The following is a 14,241-nucleotide window of genomic DNA, read 5'->3' as shown; positions in this document are numbered from 1 at the left end:
TATGTTTGAGTTTTTTGGGCTCATTTTATTCAGGAGATCAAGGAGAATCGAATGAACTATAATTCGCCAAAATTCTCTCAACAAAACCCCCAAAAAATGTTTAGTCCTATTACTTTTCATGCTCAGAGGTGCGGTTTCTGAGATCATTCGCATTTTACTAAAAAAATTCGTGGATTTTTCCGGTCAATTTTCAGTTTTGGGGGGGGGGGGGGGTTTCGGGGTCAAATTATGGGAGAATTTTGGCAAATTTTAGTTCATTCGTTTCGCCTTGATGTCATGAATAAAATGAGCCCAAAAAACTCAAACATACAATTAGTTCCGGGTTCACCGTTTTTTGCCCTTATTTGACTCGACAATGTTCTTAATACCTAAAGGAGACTAAGAAAAACATACATCCATAAATTCTTTTACGCAAACGCTTCTTCTTATTCCAAGTTGAAGTGGTTTTCCAAATAATTATTGATGGTTGTCTCTGGAAAACCGCAGCGTGAAGCCGGGTTTTCCTGCACGTGGGCGATTTTCGATATATTCCGCACGTAATCAAATGACAACCGGCGCACAGTGGATCGAGTCAGTTAGAGAGGTCGGACATGAAATTTTTGACTAAAACTGCAAATTTTTATGTTTATTTCGTCACATTTTAGATCTCAAGGGGTGCCTTCGGAATCATATTCCACGAGGAAATAAATGGAACCACTTTTAGAGCCCCACAATCGTGTTTAAGTGGAGTTATAAGCTTTTAATGTTTCCAAATTTTGTCCGACCTCACCCATTGACTCGGTCTATTGTGCGGCGCGACGTCTCCGAGCCAGTTTGGAGGAGAGCATGGCTCAAGCGAGCATATTAGATACCATCCTCTGTGACGCAGCACCAAAAAATACAAATAAAATATAAAGAGATATTAAATCAAAACGAAATAAATTAAATAAAAACTTTAGTCCATTTTCAGAAGTACGCCTTGGTTAATGCGAATGAATGAGGACAACATTCAAGTTTTGATGCGTCTTTTTAGATCGCAACAAGCAAAAAGTAACCAGCGCGATTGCAGTGTTGTTGAAATGTTGCTCCTTGAAAATTATCTAAAAAATCTCTCAGGCAAATAGTTTTTGCTTCCTCCAAAAAAAACTGTCAATTTTAAAGGAAAATAATTGTGTAACTGTTACTACTGCATATATATTTAGCATTTTTAAAAGAAAAAAAGAAGTCGCACGCTTTGAAAAGACTGTATATAAGGGTGTATTTTAGCTAATGGGAGAAAATGGATTTGGAAATAGGTTGAAAAGTGATTTGGCCATACCAAGCTAGAGAGTACTTTCTATTATCTTGGAGCTCCATGTTATAGGGCACAATATCGTGCATCGCAACGTCGATGGTGAAATAGTGGAAATGTGTACCTCGGTTTGAGGCGTTGCAGACTTCCTGTCATACTTCATTTTCTACGTAGAAAACTACTGGGCGTCATTTTTTTTTTAAATTTCAGTGATTTTTCTTCTCATTGCAACCGAAATACGCATTTGTGCAGTTTCACCATCGATACAAATAATGATAGGAAGGTATTGCCGGATAATTTAACCATCATTATGAAATGAATGAGTGCGGGGAAAAATACGAAATCCGAACAATACCGTCCAGAAAAAAATGAACGCAAGGGGGGGGGGGGGATAAGCGGGGAAAACGAGGAAAAGAGTGTAGAGAAAAAAAACGGGGGACGGGACAAAATGAGCCGTGTACGGGTGCAATTGACGTCTACCTCAAAGTTGTGCTTCGATGCAGGCCCGCCACAAGGGGGGGGGGGATACTGGGTCCCTGGGGCCCGGGCCCCGGAGGGGGCCCGGTTCACCCGTGAAAAACCACTACGAATTCACATGCAACCCTTGTTTCGTAAGAAAAAGTGAAAAGTTTACCCTAAAAATTTCGCAAAAGGTGTATAGATTTTCAGAAACACGCTGGGGCACTGTAGAATTCTTCTTAAATTTTTAAAGAAGTATACTTCTTGGAAAATTTCTATCTATTTTCAAGATTTTCAGTACAGAGGGATATTTTTAGTAACTGCGTTTCATTTTCTTCCGTCTTCAGATGCTAAAGAGTCTCCAGTCTGGGCATCCTCGACTTCAATGGCTCATGACTCAACTCCCTTGCCATAGACAAACGAAGGGGAAGTCCAGGGGGCCCTGGCCCTCTTAGAACTGAAAATAGTATAAAATTCCCCCCCCCCAAAAAAAAAAAAAAAATTCTAGATGTTTTGAATGCAACAATTCGCAAGTATTTTGTGCTGAAAGTAGAAAAAAAAAAAAAACATAATCATTCCGCAGAAATTGATGGAAAAATTCTTTATGAAAGCTTCAAAATGCGTCCGATTAGTCGTATAAATTCTAAAATTTCTCGGGGGATGCCCCTCGGACCCCCCCCCCCTTCGTGCTTGGGGCCCGGACCTTAAAACTGGTACCAGGGCCCGAGATGAGATGTGGCGAGCCTGCATGAAGGCTATTTCCATTTAAATCTTCCGTCACTTTCATACGGCGCAATGATACAACTATTTGAACTATCCGGAATGCGTGAGGTATCACGCCGCATTTGAAGGCGTTTTCAAAACAGCTTAGTTCCGATACCCGGATTATCGTTTTGCATAGTTCATATTCTTTTGTTATATTCCGTACCACTCGTTTATTTTTAATCCTCGTAGAAAAACCACCCATTTGTAAATACAATTCTAGCTGAAGCGCACTTAAGCGCATTCATGCCTGCAAAAATGTTAACGGAAATCGAAAAGGCCAGCGTGCATGAAAGCTATTTCAATTGTAATTTTCCGTCGCATTTCTAAGGCGCAATGATACAACTATTTGAACTCTCCGGAATGTGTGAGGTATCACGCCGCATTTGCAGGCGTTTTCTAATCAGCCAAGTTCCGATACCCGGATTATCGTTTTGCATAGTTCATATTCTTTTGTTATATTCCGTGCCACTCGTTTATTTTTAATCCTCGTAGAAAAACCACCCATTTGTAAATACAATTCTAGCTGAAGCGCACTTCAGCTATGCATTCACCACTGCAAAAATTTCAGAGGAAATCGACACGCCCAGCGTGCATGGTGGCTATTTTCATTTAAATCTTCCGTCACATTCTTACGGCGCAATGATACAACTATTTGAACTCTCCGGAGTGGTCCAAGTGACCAAAAGTGGTTCCATTGGTTTTCTTCCAGAAGCACTCCTTAAAATTTAAAATGTGACGAAATAAACATCAAAATTCGCAGTTTTTGTCAAAAATTTTCATGTCGGACCTCTCTGATTGACTCGATCCACTGTGCGACGGTGGACATTCCTCTTGATGGAAAAATTGGCTACGAATCAACGCGGGCGGAATCAATTATTGAAAGGCACACGTAAAAAGGAGTGAACAGATTTTATAATGAACTTAAGAATATATATATATTTCTGATTGATTTAAACAAATGATAATGAGTATTTTTTTACAATTTCTATACAATTAAGTAAATAAAATTGTGTCTAATTTTACCCTATAATAAAAGCTTAACAATTGAAACGTGACAGTTTCAAAATTACAGAAAATGTGGATCAATTCAATTAAAATAACCGGAATGATTCTTGCTCGAGTAAGGCAGGCATGGTGTTAAAGATAACTGCAAAGTATTGCTTAAAAGGCTTAATAAGCCATTCGCAGGAGCTCATTTTCGGACAATGCGAACGAAATAGAACAACATTAAAGTTTTGGTGCGTCTTATTTGTGAGAGGCGAGAAAGGGCATTAGAATTGTGTAGGTATATTTGATCATGTATAATCCATTTGGTCTAAACATTTTGGCTAAAATTTCTTACAACATTCCTAGGATATAGAAAATGTAAGGAATGAGGGAATCACAGGTGTAGTGTACTAAAATCCATAGCTTCGTGCTTAGATTTTCAGGGGAAATGTCTACAGATCGCTTCGAATTCATTGCACTTGAAAATTAACTGCTAAAGCAAGGCTCTACCATTCCAAGACAAACACCCTGTAGGAATTTTTGATAGATTATAGGTCATAAGATACGAGCCATTGCCCGCATATTTTGATGGAATGACATAAATTGATCTAAAATTCTAGAGGCAAAAGAAAAAAAAATATCTTCCTTAACGGAGAGAATCTGTTACGAGGGAAAATCACTTGAGTTTGATGAGTTACATACCAAAATGGGTACTGCAAATGGGACAACTCTGCTATAACGGCGGACAGCATTAACCCTTTGTGTACTTCTGCAATGAGGAAATACATTAATGGAAATTACTTAGAATTCTGATCTGCAGAGATTATTCGATGATATAAGGAATAGTATTTTGCGTGTAAAACAATTATAAGAAAAAATTCCACAACATAATACAGGAAGCTTGGAGGATAAGGCGCATAATTGCAATTTTTGCTATTTCAAGAAATACGCGTTAAAAGTTTCAAAATTACATGAAGCCTCATGGCAAAAAGGAAGTTTAAACTCACTTTTCGATGCTTTAAAGTTGGATTTTAGTTGTGCATTTTTCACAGAATATACTTTCAAACTAGTTTTAGAATTGAATTTATGAATGCCAATTTTTTCAAAAACTGCACTTGTGCGCCCTGTCCTCCAAGCTACTCAAACATACTTCTTCCTTCGAAATAGAGAATGATATCTCTTCCGACGCATACATCATAAATTGAAAGTAATGGATTTTTACAGTGAATCAATTCAAAATCTAAACTAATGTTCACAACGCCTTTGCAAATTAGTTAATTTTAAAGAACAAAATTAAGCAGACAGTTTGGTTTTTGTCTGAATAGCGATGTATAACTTTACGTAAAGTTGCATTATATCCTCTGAGACACCTTGAAAAACACTTTCAACTCGTGCTCTAACGTGGCATAGAGAAGCGAGAACTTCGATGGTTAAAAGTACAAAAACTTCACTGTAACCCGTGACAAAAAGTGAATAAATGTCGTTTGTACCACAGTTTTTTTTTCAGTTTTCGACATCGTTTGCACAAACTTGATAGCTCATTGCAGGAATGATAGGGGTTGTATCTTCGATAAAATCAATTCTCTCCTTGCCATCATGTATGTTTAAGACATCGCGCTCAGATTACAGAATTCTGTATTTACAAAGAGGTGTATCCATTTCAAAGCGACATTGAGCATTTAATTTTGTTTTTCAAATTTTAGCAAGTTTCCATTAAGTTATAAGAAACTTAAAAAAAAATGGCTTAAAACAATTAAATGTTATTTACAAACAGTAGCGCCATATATCAACTTGAATTCCGATCCATTCTTTGGAATATAAAATTACATAACAGAGAAACTCGTACCTTCAAAATTCAATCGGAGAAATTCTGAACATTTCCTTTGCACGAGATCATTGTAGGAAAATTGGGATCTACTTGGAAATTTAGGAGGGGAAACAACTGTACTACAGAGACGAACTCTGCCGTGCTAAGAAAGAACGCCGTATGAAAATTCGAGAGTTGCCAAATTTCCTTCGATGAAATGTCAATTTTAAAGGAGAGGAATACTTATTTTTCATGGAAATTTTCATATATTTTAGATTAAATTGCGTAAAAAACTGTCTGAAAATTTTGGAAAATAGTACTTGCAATTTTCCCAGAAAATTCGGTTTTAATCGGAGGAAAATTGGCAACTCTCGAATGTTCCTACGGCGTTTTTCCTTAGCACGGCAGAGCTGTGTGCTGTCAATTCGAAAACTATCAAGAGCCAACTCTTTTGGGAAACACAAGTTTACATCTGGCATTAATTTAATTATTGATAGATTAGGGGGTCCGGGTCACCCCCTGACCGCTTCGCGGCCCAACCCATATCCGTCATTTGCAAAAAGGGTCAGTTGCGCTGGTCACATAATTGTGTTTTGATGCTGGACTCACGTAGATTAGCTGTACATAATAAGATTTGTCCAAACAACAACTTTCTCCGTTCAATATTACCGAGATACCGCGCGCTTTGAAAACTTCGGTTTATGACATCATTTACTACAGTAGTGACACCCTTGGTTTCTTTCACCTTGCTTTCATCAGTCAGGGAAACACGAATTTTCACTGGTTACTAAACGTGAAACCCGGATAAAAGCAATGAGGAATGGACAAAACCAAGTGTGTTACTACCGCGGCGGATGACGTCATAAACCGGATTTTTCAAAGCGTGATAACTCGATCTATATTGAACATATGAGGTTGCTATTTAAAAATATCCCATTATTTTTGTCAAATCTACGAGAATCAAGCATCGAAACACGATTCTGTAACCAGCACAACTGACCGATTGACTCAGATTGTGATCTTTTTTCTTTTTTTTTATGTTTTGTCTCAACTCAACGGCTGACATTTGGAGTCAATTAATTGGACGTATTTCTATCAAACGGACCTAAGCGCCATAGGGTGAGGAAGGTAGAGGGGGGGCTTGGATTGGCTGCGGAATCGGGCGTCCGGCTTATTCCGTCCTATACTCGCAATGCTTTTCCATGGCGTTTAGGTTCGTTTGAGAGAACGCGCTATCCGGGATCCTAGATTCCTCAAAAGGAACTCAAATTGGCGCTTAGTTCCATTTGATAGAAATATGTCCAATTGTGATCCAGTTCCCACCAGTTGCGTGGCGTGAATTGCGATGTATCGATTGTTATGCCATTTAAACCTATGGAACCTTAATAATCGATTCTTTATCCTAGGTTTAAATGGCATAACAATCGATATATCGCAATTCACACCACGCCACTGGTTCCCACGATGATGATAACCAAGTCTGTTATCAATTTTTACCATTAAAGCTCGTGGCACGTGAGACAGCTTACTACCGACTGCTTTTTCACGAAAAGAGAGATGAGTTACTCTGTTTTTCTTAAAATAGATCTCGGACTGAATAAGATATGCGTCTTTTTTCAACTTGAACCAGTATTCAACTGTCTAATAGACCTGTTCATTTAAATTCGGGACTCCAGCTACCTGCGAATCTGTCACTCATTGGAAGTTCAGGAACATGGAGAACAAAATCCTCGTTTTTTATCGAGAATAAAATAATAATATTCATCAGTTTCGGTAGCGCTGACTCAATAGGCGAAAACGTGATTAATAAAAAAACGCAGACTATGTGGCAAAGTGAACTTAGGTGTGAACCAGCATCAGTCAGTTTTTTCAAATCGGTGTCTAATTGAGACTTATTTTTTAATATATATATGAATGATTCGATGTTTATTTACTCTGGGCGTTATTCGGGGATCGGGGTGGAGGGGTCTTGGCAGTGGCGTGGCGTGAATTGCGATGTATCGATTGTTATGCCATTTAAACCTATGATAAAGAATCGATTATTAAGGTGTTCGCTGCGAACACCCTGTCTATCGATCCTTTTCCATAGGTTTAAATGGCATAACAATCGACACATCGCAATTCACGCCACGCAACTGGATCTTGGTGTATCTAAATACTGTAACATATAGACAATAAACACTTTTCACAGTCTGTGTAGAGCAAGTTAGCACGGGAAGGGAAGTATGGAGTTTTTATCCATCCATGATCGCTGAACGCTGTATGAATTTTATACAGATCAGATGAAACTTCTCCAGAATGACTTATTATGGTAATCACAAAAAGCAGCAATATAACTATTCGACGCATTCAACGCATAACTAATCCAACGATCAATAACTATTCTTTCGATAAATCGATCCTCAAGCTAGCAGAATTCTCCGTCTATTTACATGTGCGAGAGTGGGTAATTCCACTCATTTCCTAACAATGTAACAAAAATTTCGTAGAGTACAACAAAATATAAAATTCCACTTTAACTTTGGGCATTAAGTTTTTACAATTACATTGAGGTAGCGCAATATGTACAGATTTTACAAAGAGGTTGGAAACAAGCCTGGAAAGTGTACAACAAAAGATCTGAGAATTTGGTCGTACTCGGCTGGCAAAAATTGCAAGAAATGTGCAGTAAAAATTAAATTTCTGATTTTACAATTCAATTGCTAAAAAAAAGTGACTGGAAGGTTTCAACGTAGATTTTACAACAAAAAAATGCTACTTTAACCACTATTGTAAGCTAATTCAACCACGGGGGTGGTTAAAATAGCATTTTTTTGTTGTGAAATCTACATTGAAACATTGCAGTCGCACTTTTTTTTAGCAATTGAATGGTTAGATCAGCAATTTAATCTTTTCCATGTGGCAATTTTGCAAGTTGTTGAAAGTTTCTTGAAAGTTTTACCAACTTTCAAGAATCGCGACTGGAAATGTGCCGATTTTGGTGGCGATTCCGTCGAGTTTTCGTAGGAAACATAAACGAATTGCAAATTGGACGTCGACACAGTTTTCACGCAGCTTCAGTCGAGTAATAACCTTATCACATTGCAGTTCTCAAACTTGATTCGTGGTTTCAGTGTTTGAAAATCAGCTCCTCTCGTTTCTTCGATTGCTTCCTTTCTTTCGCTCTTCTGTTTTGGAACCATATTTTGACCTGAAACAAAAAAAAAATGTTCCAAATTCGTGCAAATGAACATAGCGTCACATTATTTCAAGAGAAAACTAGAGGCAGCCGCTTGTGCTGCCGGATAGATTTTGGTTCGTATACCAAACGAGAAGGTGCCCGAGATGCGATTGAAAATGACAAATAATACAGTGGAAACCCCCAAAAGAGGCTTTCAGGGGATGAAAAGTGTTAAATGAATTTCCTTTAAATTGATTTGTTTCCTCGAAATTATTAGCCGTTTTCTCGTATGCATTGCCAAGGCCTATCATAGTGCCTAACTTTGTGAAATATGTACCAATGCGACTGCAGCCTCCATCAAAATGAACATCCACTGAGAAAACATTTTTGTGACATCTACCGTAAGTCTACTTGATTTTTTACACAGTTATACTATTTTGTGAAAATAACTAGAATTACGGCAGTATTCACTAGAACTCTGCTGATACTTAAAAGAATATAATAAATGCTACCATAGTTTCTGGTGTTTATTACCATACTCGTATCACTGTGTCAGAGTATGGTAAAATCTACCATATTTTTTCAGTGAGAAGGAAAGGAGAGAGAAGAAAAGAAAGTGACATTATTGCCCATAAAAGACTTGTTAAGGGAACTTAACCGATTTGATATAACATAATTAACGCCCCAAAAAAACGACGTAGGATCTCTTCAAAGTATCCTCTGCCTCTGAACGGTAACAATTTTTGTGGGTACATTACAGCAGTTGCGATCGTTGTGGCAGGATGCATAAGCCTAACTTTGAAGGCGATTTTTAAGACGCGTTGGAACGAGTTAACTCACTAGGCAAGGCGTATCTTGAGTTTTATTCTGCCAGATGGAGGAGAGGAACACCGTATGAGCTATTGAATGTTGCCATATTTTGTCCAATTTCAAAATTCTTTTTTGAAGAAGTTTATCTATCAATGTGTTAAATCTCTAGAAAATCCATGGGAAAATATTTACAAATTTTCTGGGTAGTTCGTAATTCGTATTGTTTATGAGAAACGATTTAGAATCGTCCATCTGCTCATAATGCCGCACTCCTTCAGCACAGTCGTGTTGGAGTCGCGAGAAAATAGCGAAAAATCTTGAACAATCAGGAAAGAAAAAATCATTTGCATTCCAACAGGAACCAGCCGAACTGCTTTTGACGTTGCTTAATTTTTCTCATCTTTTATGCTTTGATAGGAGGATTAAAACTAGGTACACGAAGCATTTAAAATATTTCTCAATCCACCCTAAAGAGGAAAAGACTCAAAAAATTTTAAGTTCCGTGTTGTTTAGTTTACTGTTCAAGAGTTGAAAAATCAGAAAACAAATTAAGCAGCATCTCGTGTGGTTAGAGGATATTTGGAATTAGTTTTGCAACGACGTGCTCATCCATGTATCACCTTCCGGCTAAAATATCACAAGCGCCATGCGACGTTTAAAAACCTCCGCCGCCAATTTATTTTCTTACAGAGAAATTGTTTAACAAAGCCGTCCGAAAATTTTACCGAATTTTCTTTGTACTGCCGAAGAAATTCAGTGAAATTTTCAAACAGATTCGACCAATAATTTCTCTGTAAAAAAATAAAATGGCGGAGGAAATTTTGAAATGTCGCATGGTGCTTATGATAATTTGGCCGAAAGGTGACTATATAGGCACCTATCTGCTTAGGGAAACTTACGGCATAAACATGGTTTCTAAAACGAGCCAGAACTATTAGGTCTGCATTGCGGAATTTAGTCCATTCACTTCATGAGAATTTTAAATTAAAAATTTAAAATTCACTTGTCCAATAAAACTCACCTGTCGTTCTGAGAGGCCAAGTGTGCTTGCTAATTCTGCTTTGCGCCTGATGGTGATGTATCGGCTGTAATGGAATTCTTTTTCCAGTTCCAGCCTCTGTTGATCAGTGTAGACAACCCTGTATTTGTCTTTCGTTCGCGTTTTGCCTGAAAGCGGAAGGAACGAACATTAGGAATTTGAAAATAATATACAGCCGAAAACACCATTATAATCATCATAGGAGCTCACCCACGGGCGTAGCTCTCAAGAAACAGTGGGGGAGGGGAGAGGTTTACCTTCTAGACTTTGAAATTGTCTTATAAAACGTGCCACGCGTGTTGTAAGGGACCGCGGTACATACGAGCCGTAGATGTAGGTTTGTAAGTACATTAAAATGAGAATCAAACCTCAAATTGAAAGAGGAAGAAAAAATTAAGGAACAACAAAGTCGAGACGTTATCGGGCCTAGTTTTTTAAATTTGTCTCTCGAAACTGAGCGACACCTCACTGGCAGCATAGAACGGAGCATTGCGAGTTCACGCCTAGCGCCATCGCGCCTACAATTTTGCAGATGCAACACGGACATCCATCATGTACGAATAGTTGTATCTCTGCGCCGTCATCAACGCGCCTCCTTTTACTTTGCTCTATTTCCATACTGTGTTTGTTTCGGTTCGTCTTATTTGTATGTGTAGCGGTGCTGTAAAGAATGTATGAGCAACACAGCCTTAAATCGGAGAGCCGTAATAATCGAGCCTCGTTTCCGAACTTTTCGCACGACACCTCATTCGCAACATGAAGCGGAGCTGCGGAACATCACGAATTCACAGCTCGCGCCATCTCGCCTTCAATTTTGTAGATGCAACACAGACATCCAGCAAACACGAATAGTTGTATCTCTGCGCCGTCTTTCCATTTGCTCTATTTCCATATTGTGTCACTTTCGTTTGTTTCATTTGTTGTGATGCTTCAAGGGCTACGTGAGCAACGAAGCCGAAAATAGGATATGCCCTATTCAGTTATTATTTTGAAAAGAAAAAAGTGTTAGAGGTGTCTCAAGCTGTTAAAAGAGCGAACGTCTAAAAATTGATTGTACTAGAGAGGGTGACACATGGCGGATGAGAAAGGGGGGGTGATAAAGCTTCTCTATGTTACCAAAAATGTGAAAATTTCGAAGAAAAGAATTTTTTACCGATCTTTCGAGAGCTATTTTGATTTCCCCACTTAATGACGCTCATCATCCTCTTTTCAAAAATTGTGATCGAGAAGAATTTTCAATACCTCAAAGCTAATGTTAGTACGGAGAATGCCCAATTTTTCGCGCAATAGCGAAAGCTAAAAGCAATGAAGCGTAATAGCATAAGTTTGCACTTTATTTAATCGAATGTCTGCTAGTGAGTGAAATAATTGTCATTCATTACAGCTTCATTAAACTAGTATGTCCAAATTTTTGACATTCTCTTCTTCAAAAATTGAGCTACGGATACGAAATAATCTTAATTCAGCAAATAAAGAAAAACCGAAACATCAATTTTCCAGCATTTTCCTTATTTCCCATGTCTGGTTTCAGGACCTCCATTCACCACTATCATGCGTACGAGGACCTTACTTCACTCTTACTTTCTATTCTCCCGTTCATTTATGAATTTTCCGCATTTTCCCTCGGTCATAACTTTTTCTCTCTTATTTTGCTGTATCTGACAGAGGGGCGCGTCTTTGATGCGTCAGGAGGGCGTATTTGCCGATGGCCAGTCCGACTCTGCTACACATCAAATACGCTTGCGGCAGACCCCGTTTTCCACTATTTGACAACCTCGCCGAAGAACATCGCGGATTTGTTGAGAATCTTGTGACCGATTACTGCTGCCGTGCTAAAGAAAAACGCCGTATGAACATTCGAGAGTTGCCAAATTTCCCTTAATAAAACATGCATTTTCGACAACACTCATGTTTATTTTACCTTGAAATTTTCAGATATTTTAGATTCAATTGCGCACAAAATTGTCTGAAAATTTTAGAAAATAATATTTGCAATTTTCCTAGAAAATTCGGTTTTAATCGAAGGAAACTTGGCAACACCCGAATGATCATACGACGTTTTTCCTTAGCACGGCAGAGTGCTCGGTGAAAACAAAATCAGTCCATTCCGGCAAGTGTAAATGGAATCGGGGCCTTTGAAACCTCCGTCGCGGCCGCTGCCGCCAGCTCATCAAAGAGCAGAGCCCCAAGACAGGCCGTAAATCATCCCTCTCGCATTATTGTTTTCCCGATATCGCACCCTTCACCGTCGTCGGCCAGTCACCCAGTCCGTGCAATTTCATCCCTTCGGCGCTGGGCGACCTGCACCTCCCTTCACTCAAAACAAAAAACAAAAAAAAAACAAAAAACAAAAAAAACAAAACAGGAAAAACAATCCAACCTCATGAAACGCACGGACGAAATGGTCAGAGTTTTGCATTAATAAGGCAACGAGATCACGACAATGCTGCCGTGCTAAGGAAAAACGCCGTATGAACCTTCAGGCGTTGCCAAATTTCGATCGATAAAACAAGAATCTCCTGGTATAAACTTATGAATAGTTTTCTTCCAATTTTTATGATACCGTTGTTCGCAATTTCACCTAAAGGTCCTGAAAATTTCAAGGAAAAATAGGTATTACTCTCCTTTAAAATGGATGTTTCATCGAAGGAAACTTGGCAACTCTCGAATGTTCATACGGCGTTCTTCCTTAGCTCGGCAGAATGCTGCTGAGATGTCAAAGTAAGTATTTAAGGTGGCATTACCGCTTCGTTGACTACCGATCACTACGAGGTGATCCAAACTACCCGTACTGTATAGGCGAATCCGGGGGGGAGGGGGTGCTTTTTTACAAGTTTTTTAAAGTTTTTTTTTTTTTAACAAAAATTACTACCTATTTAGTCAAAAGGATTTCCAGTGTCCGAAATATGAGGCGTTCCTCCTTGGCTGGGCAGAATGGAGCTCGAGCTCCTATCCAGCAGGCTACTTTTTGAAATTGATAGACAAAGCGGTAGGCAAAGAAAGCAAATGGATTGAGGAACGATTCTATGGATTGATACAGGTTTTTCGTATAAAGGAAAAAATTCTGAATGCTTTTCGTGCGTTGCTATTAGTTGATCTATATAACTCACCTCCTTTATCCATCGTAACCACACGCTTCCACCAATAGGATAGCTCCATTTCCCATTTGTCTTCCTTGCATATCGTTTTGTCTATCAATGCCAATAACCAACCCGCTGTTTCCTGCAAAGTTCGCTTTAGTGCAGTTCCTTGGCTCGCTCTCAGAGTGGAGTGACTGTGTCATTCCTCTCATATGCAAACTGCGTTTGCGCTTCGAGTTAACCGCTAGTTGAATCAGTCGATACACAATCCAACAAGTCGATTTCCTGACGAGCCTTCAGCTCATATAAAAGTGGTTGATTCTGGGGCTCATCAGATAATGGACAAATTCGATTCAGATGAGATGCTGGGTGGATCTCTTCCGTCTAGATAAGGGTGAACCAGGAACCTCATGCTCGTGTCAACGCGAGTAGTCCCAACTAAACAGTAAACTTGACGCACCGTTACCATTATCATCAGTGGTGTGGCGTGAATGATCGATCATCGATATTTCCCCTTTTGAAGCTGTGGTAAAGAATCGATTATAAAAGTGTTCCTTGCGAACACCCTGTTTATCGATCTTTTTCCATAGATTTAAATGACAGATCAATCGATAGCTCGCAAAGCACGCCATACCACTGATTATTATGGATTAGTCCCAGCACCCACGCGAGTAGATCCTGTTACTTCTTCTCGGAACTTTCACAGTTGTCGGCTTGTCCGAGAAAATTTAAGGCTTTTTACATTTTTAATGTTTTCTTGGTAGTTGAGCTATAGATACAGGTTAAACAGTGCCCAAGAAATATGACGATGGCTGAAGCGCAAAACCACGTGCTTCCACTGGCGGATTCAGCAAATTGGCAACA

At 39.0% G+C, this 14,241-nt stretch overlaps 1 protein-coding gene across 2 annotated transcripts in view; it reads right to left on the bottom strand.

Moving 5' to 3' along the window:
• Window positions 1-201: 201 nt before the first annotated feature.
• LOC109035441 (caudal type homeobox) overlaps window positions 202-14,241 on the bottom strand; it is a 67,933-nt gene continuing 53,893 nt past the window's right edge. For both annotated transcript variants that reach the window (XM_072299698.1, XM_019049083.2), the window contains 2 exons: window positions 10,280-10,425; window positions 202-8,478 (listed from right to left, as the gene is read on the bottom strand). In XM_072299698.1, the coding sequence (XP_072155799.1) occupies window positions 8,398-8,478; window positions 10,280-10,425 (227 nt within the window). In that variant the 3' untranslated portion in view covers window positions 202-8,397. The remainder of the gene's footprint in view (window positions 8,479-10,279; window positions 10,426-14,241) is intronic.

Source organism: Bemisia tabaci, chromosome 4 (assembly GCF_918797505.1).
Source record: "Bemisia tabaci chromosome 4, PGI_BMITA_v3".
NCBI classification, from domain to species: Eukaryota; Metazoa; Arthropoda; class Insecta; order Hemiptera; family Aleyrodidae; genus Bemisia; species Bemisia tabaci.
This window is presented reverse-complemented; position numbering and strand designations above follow the sequence as displayed.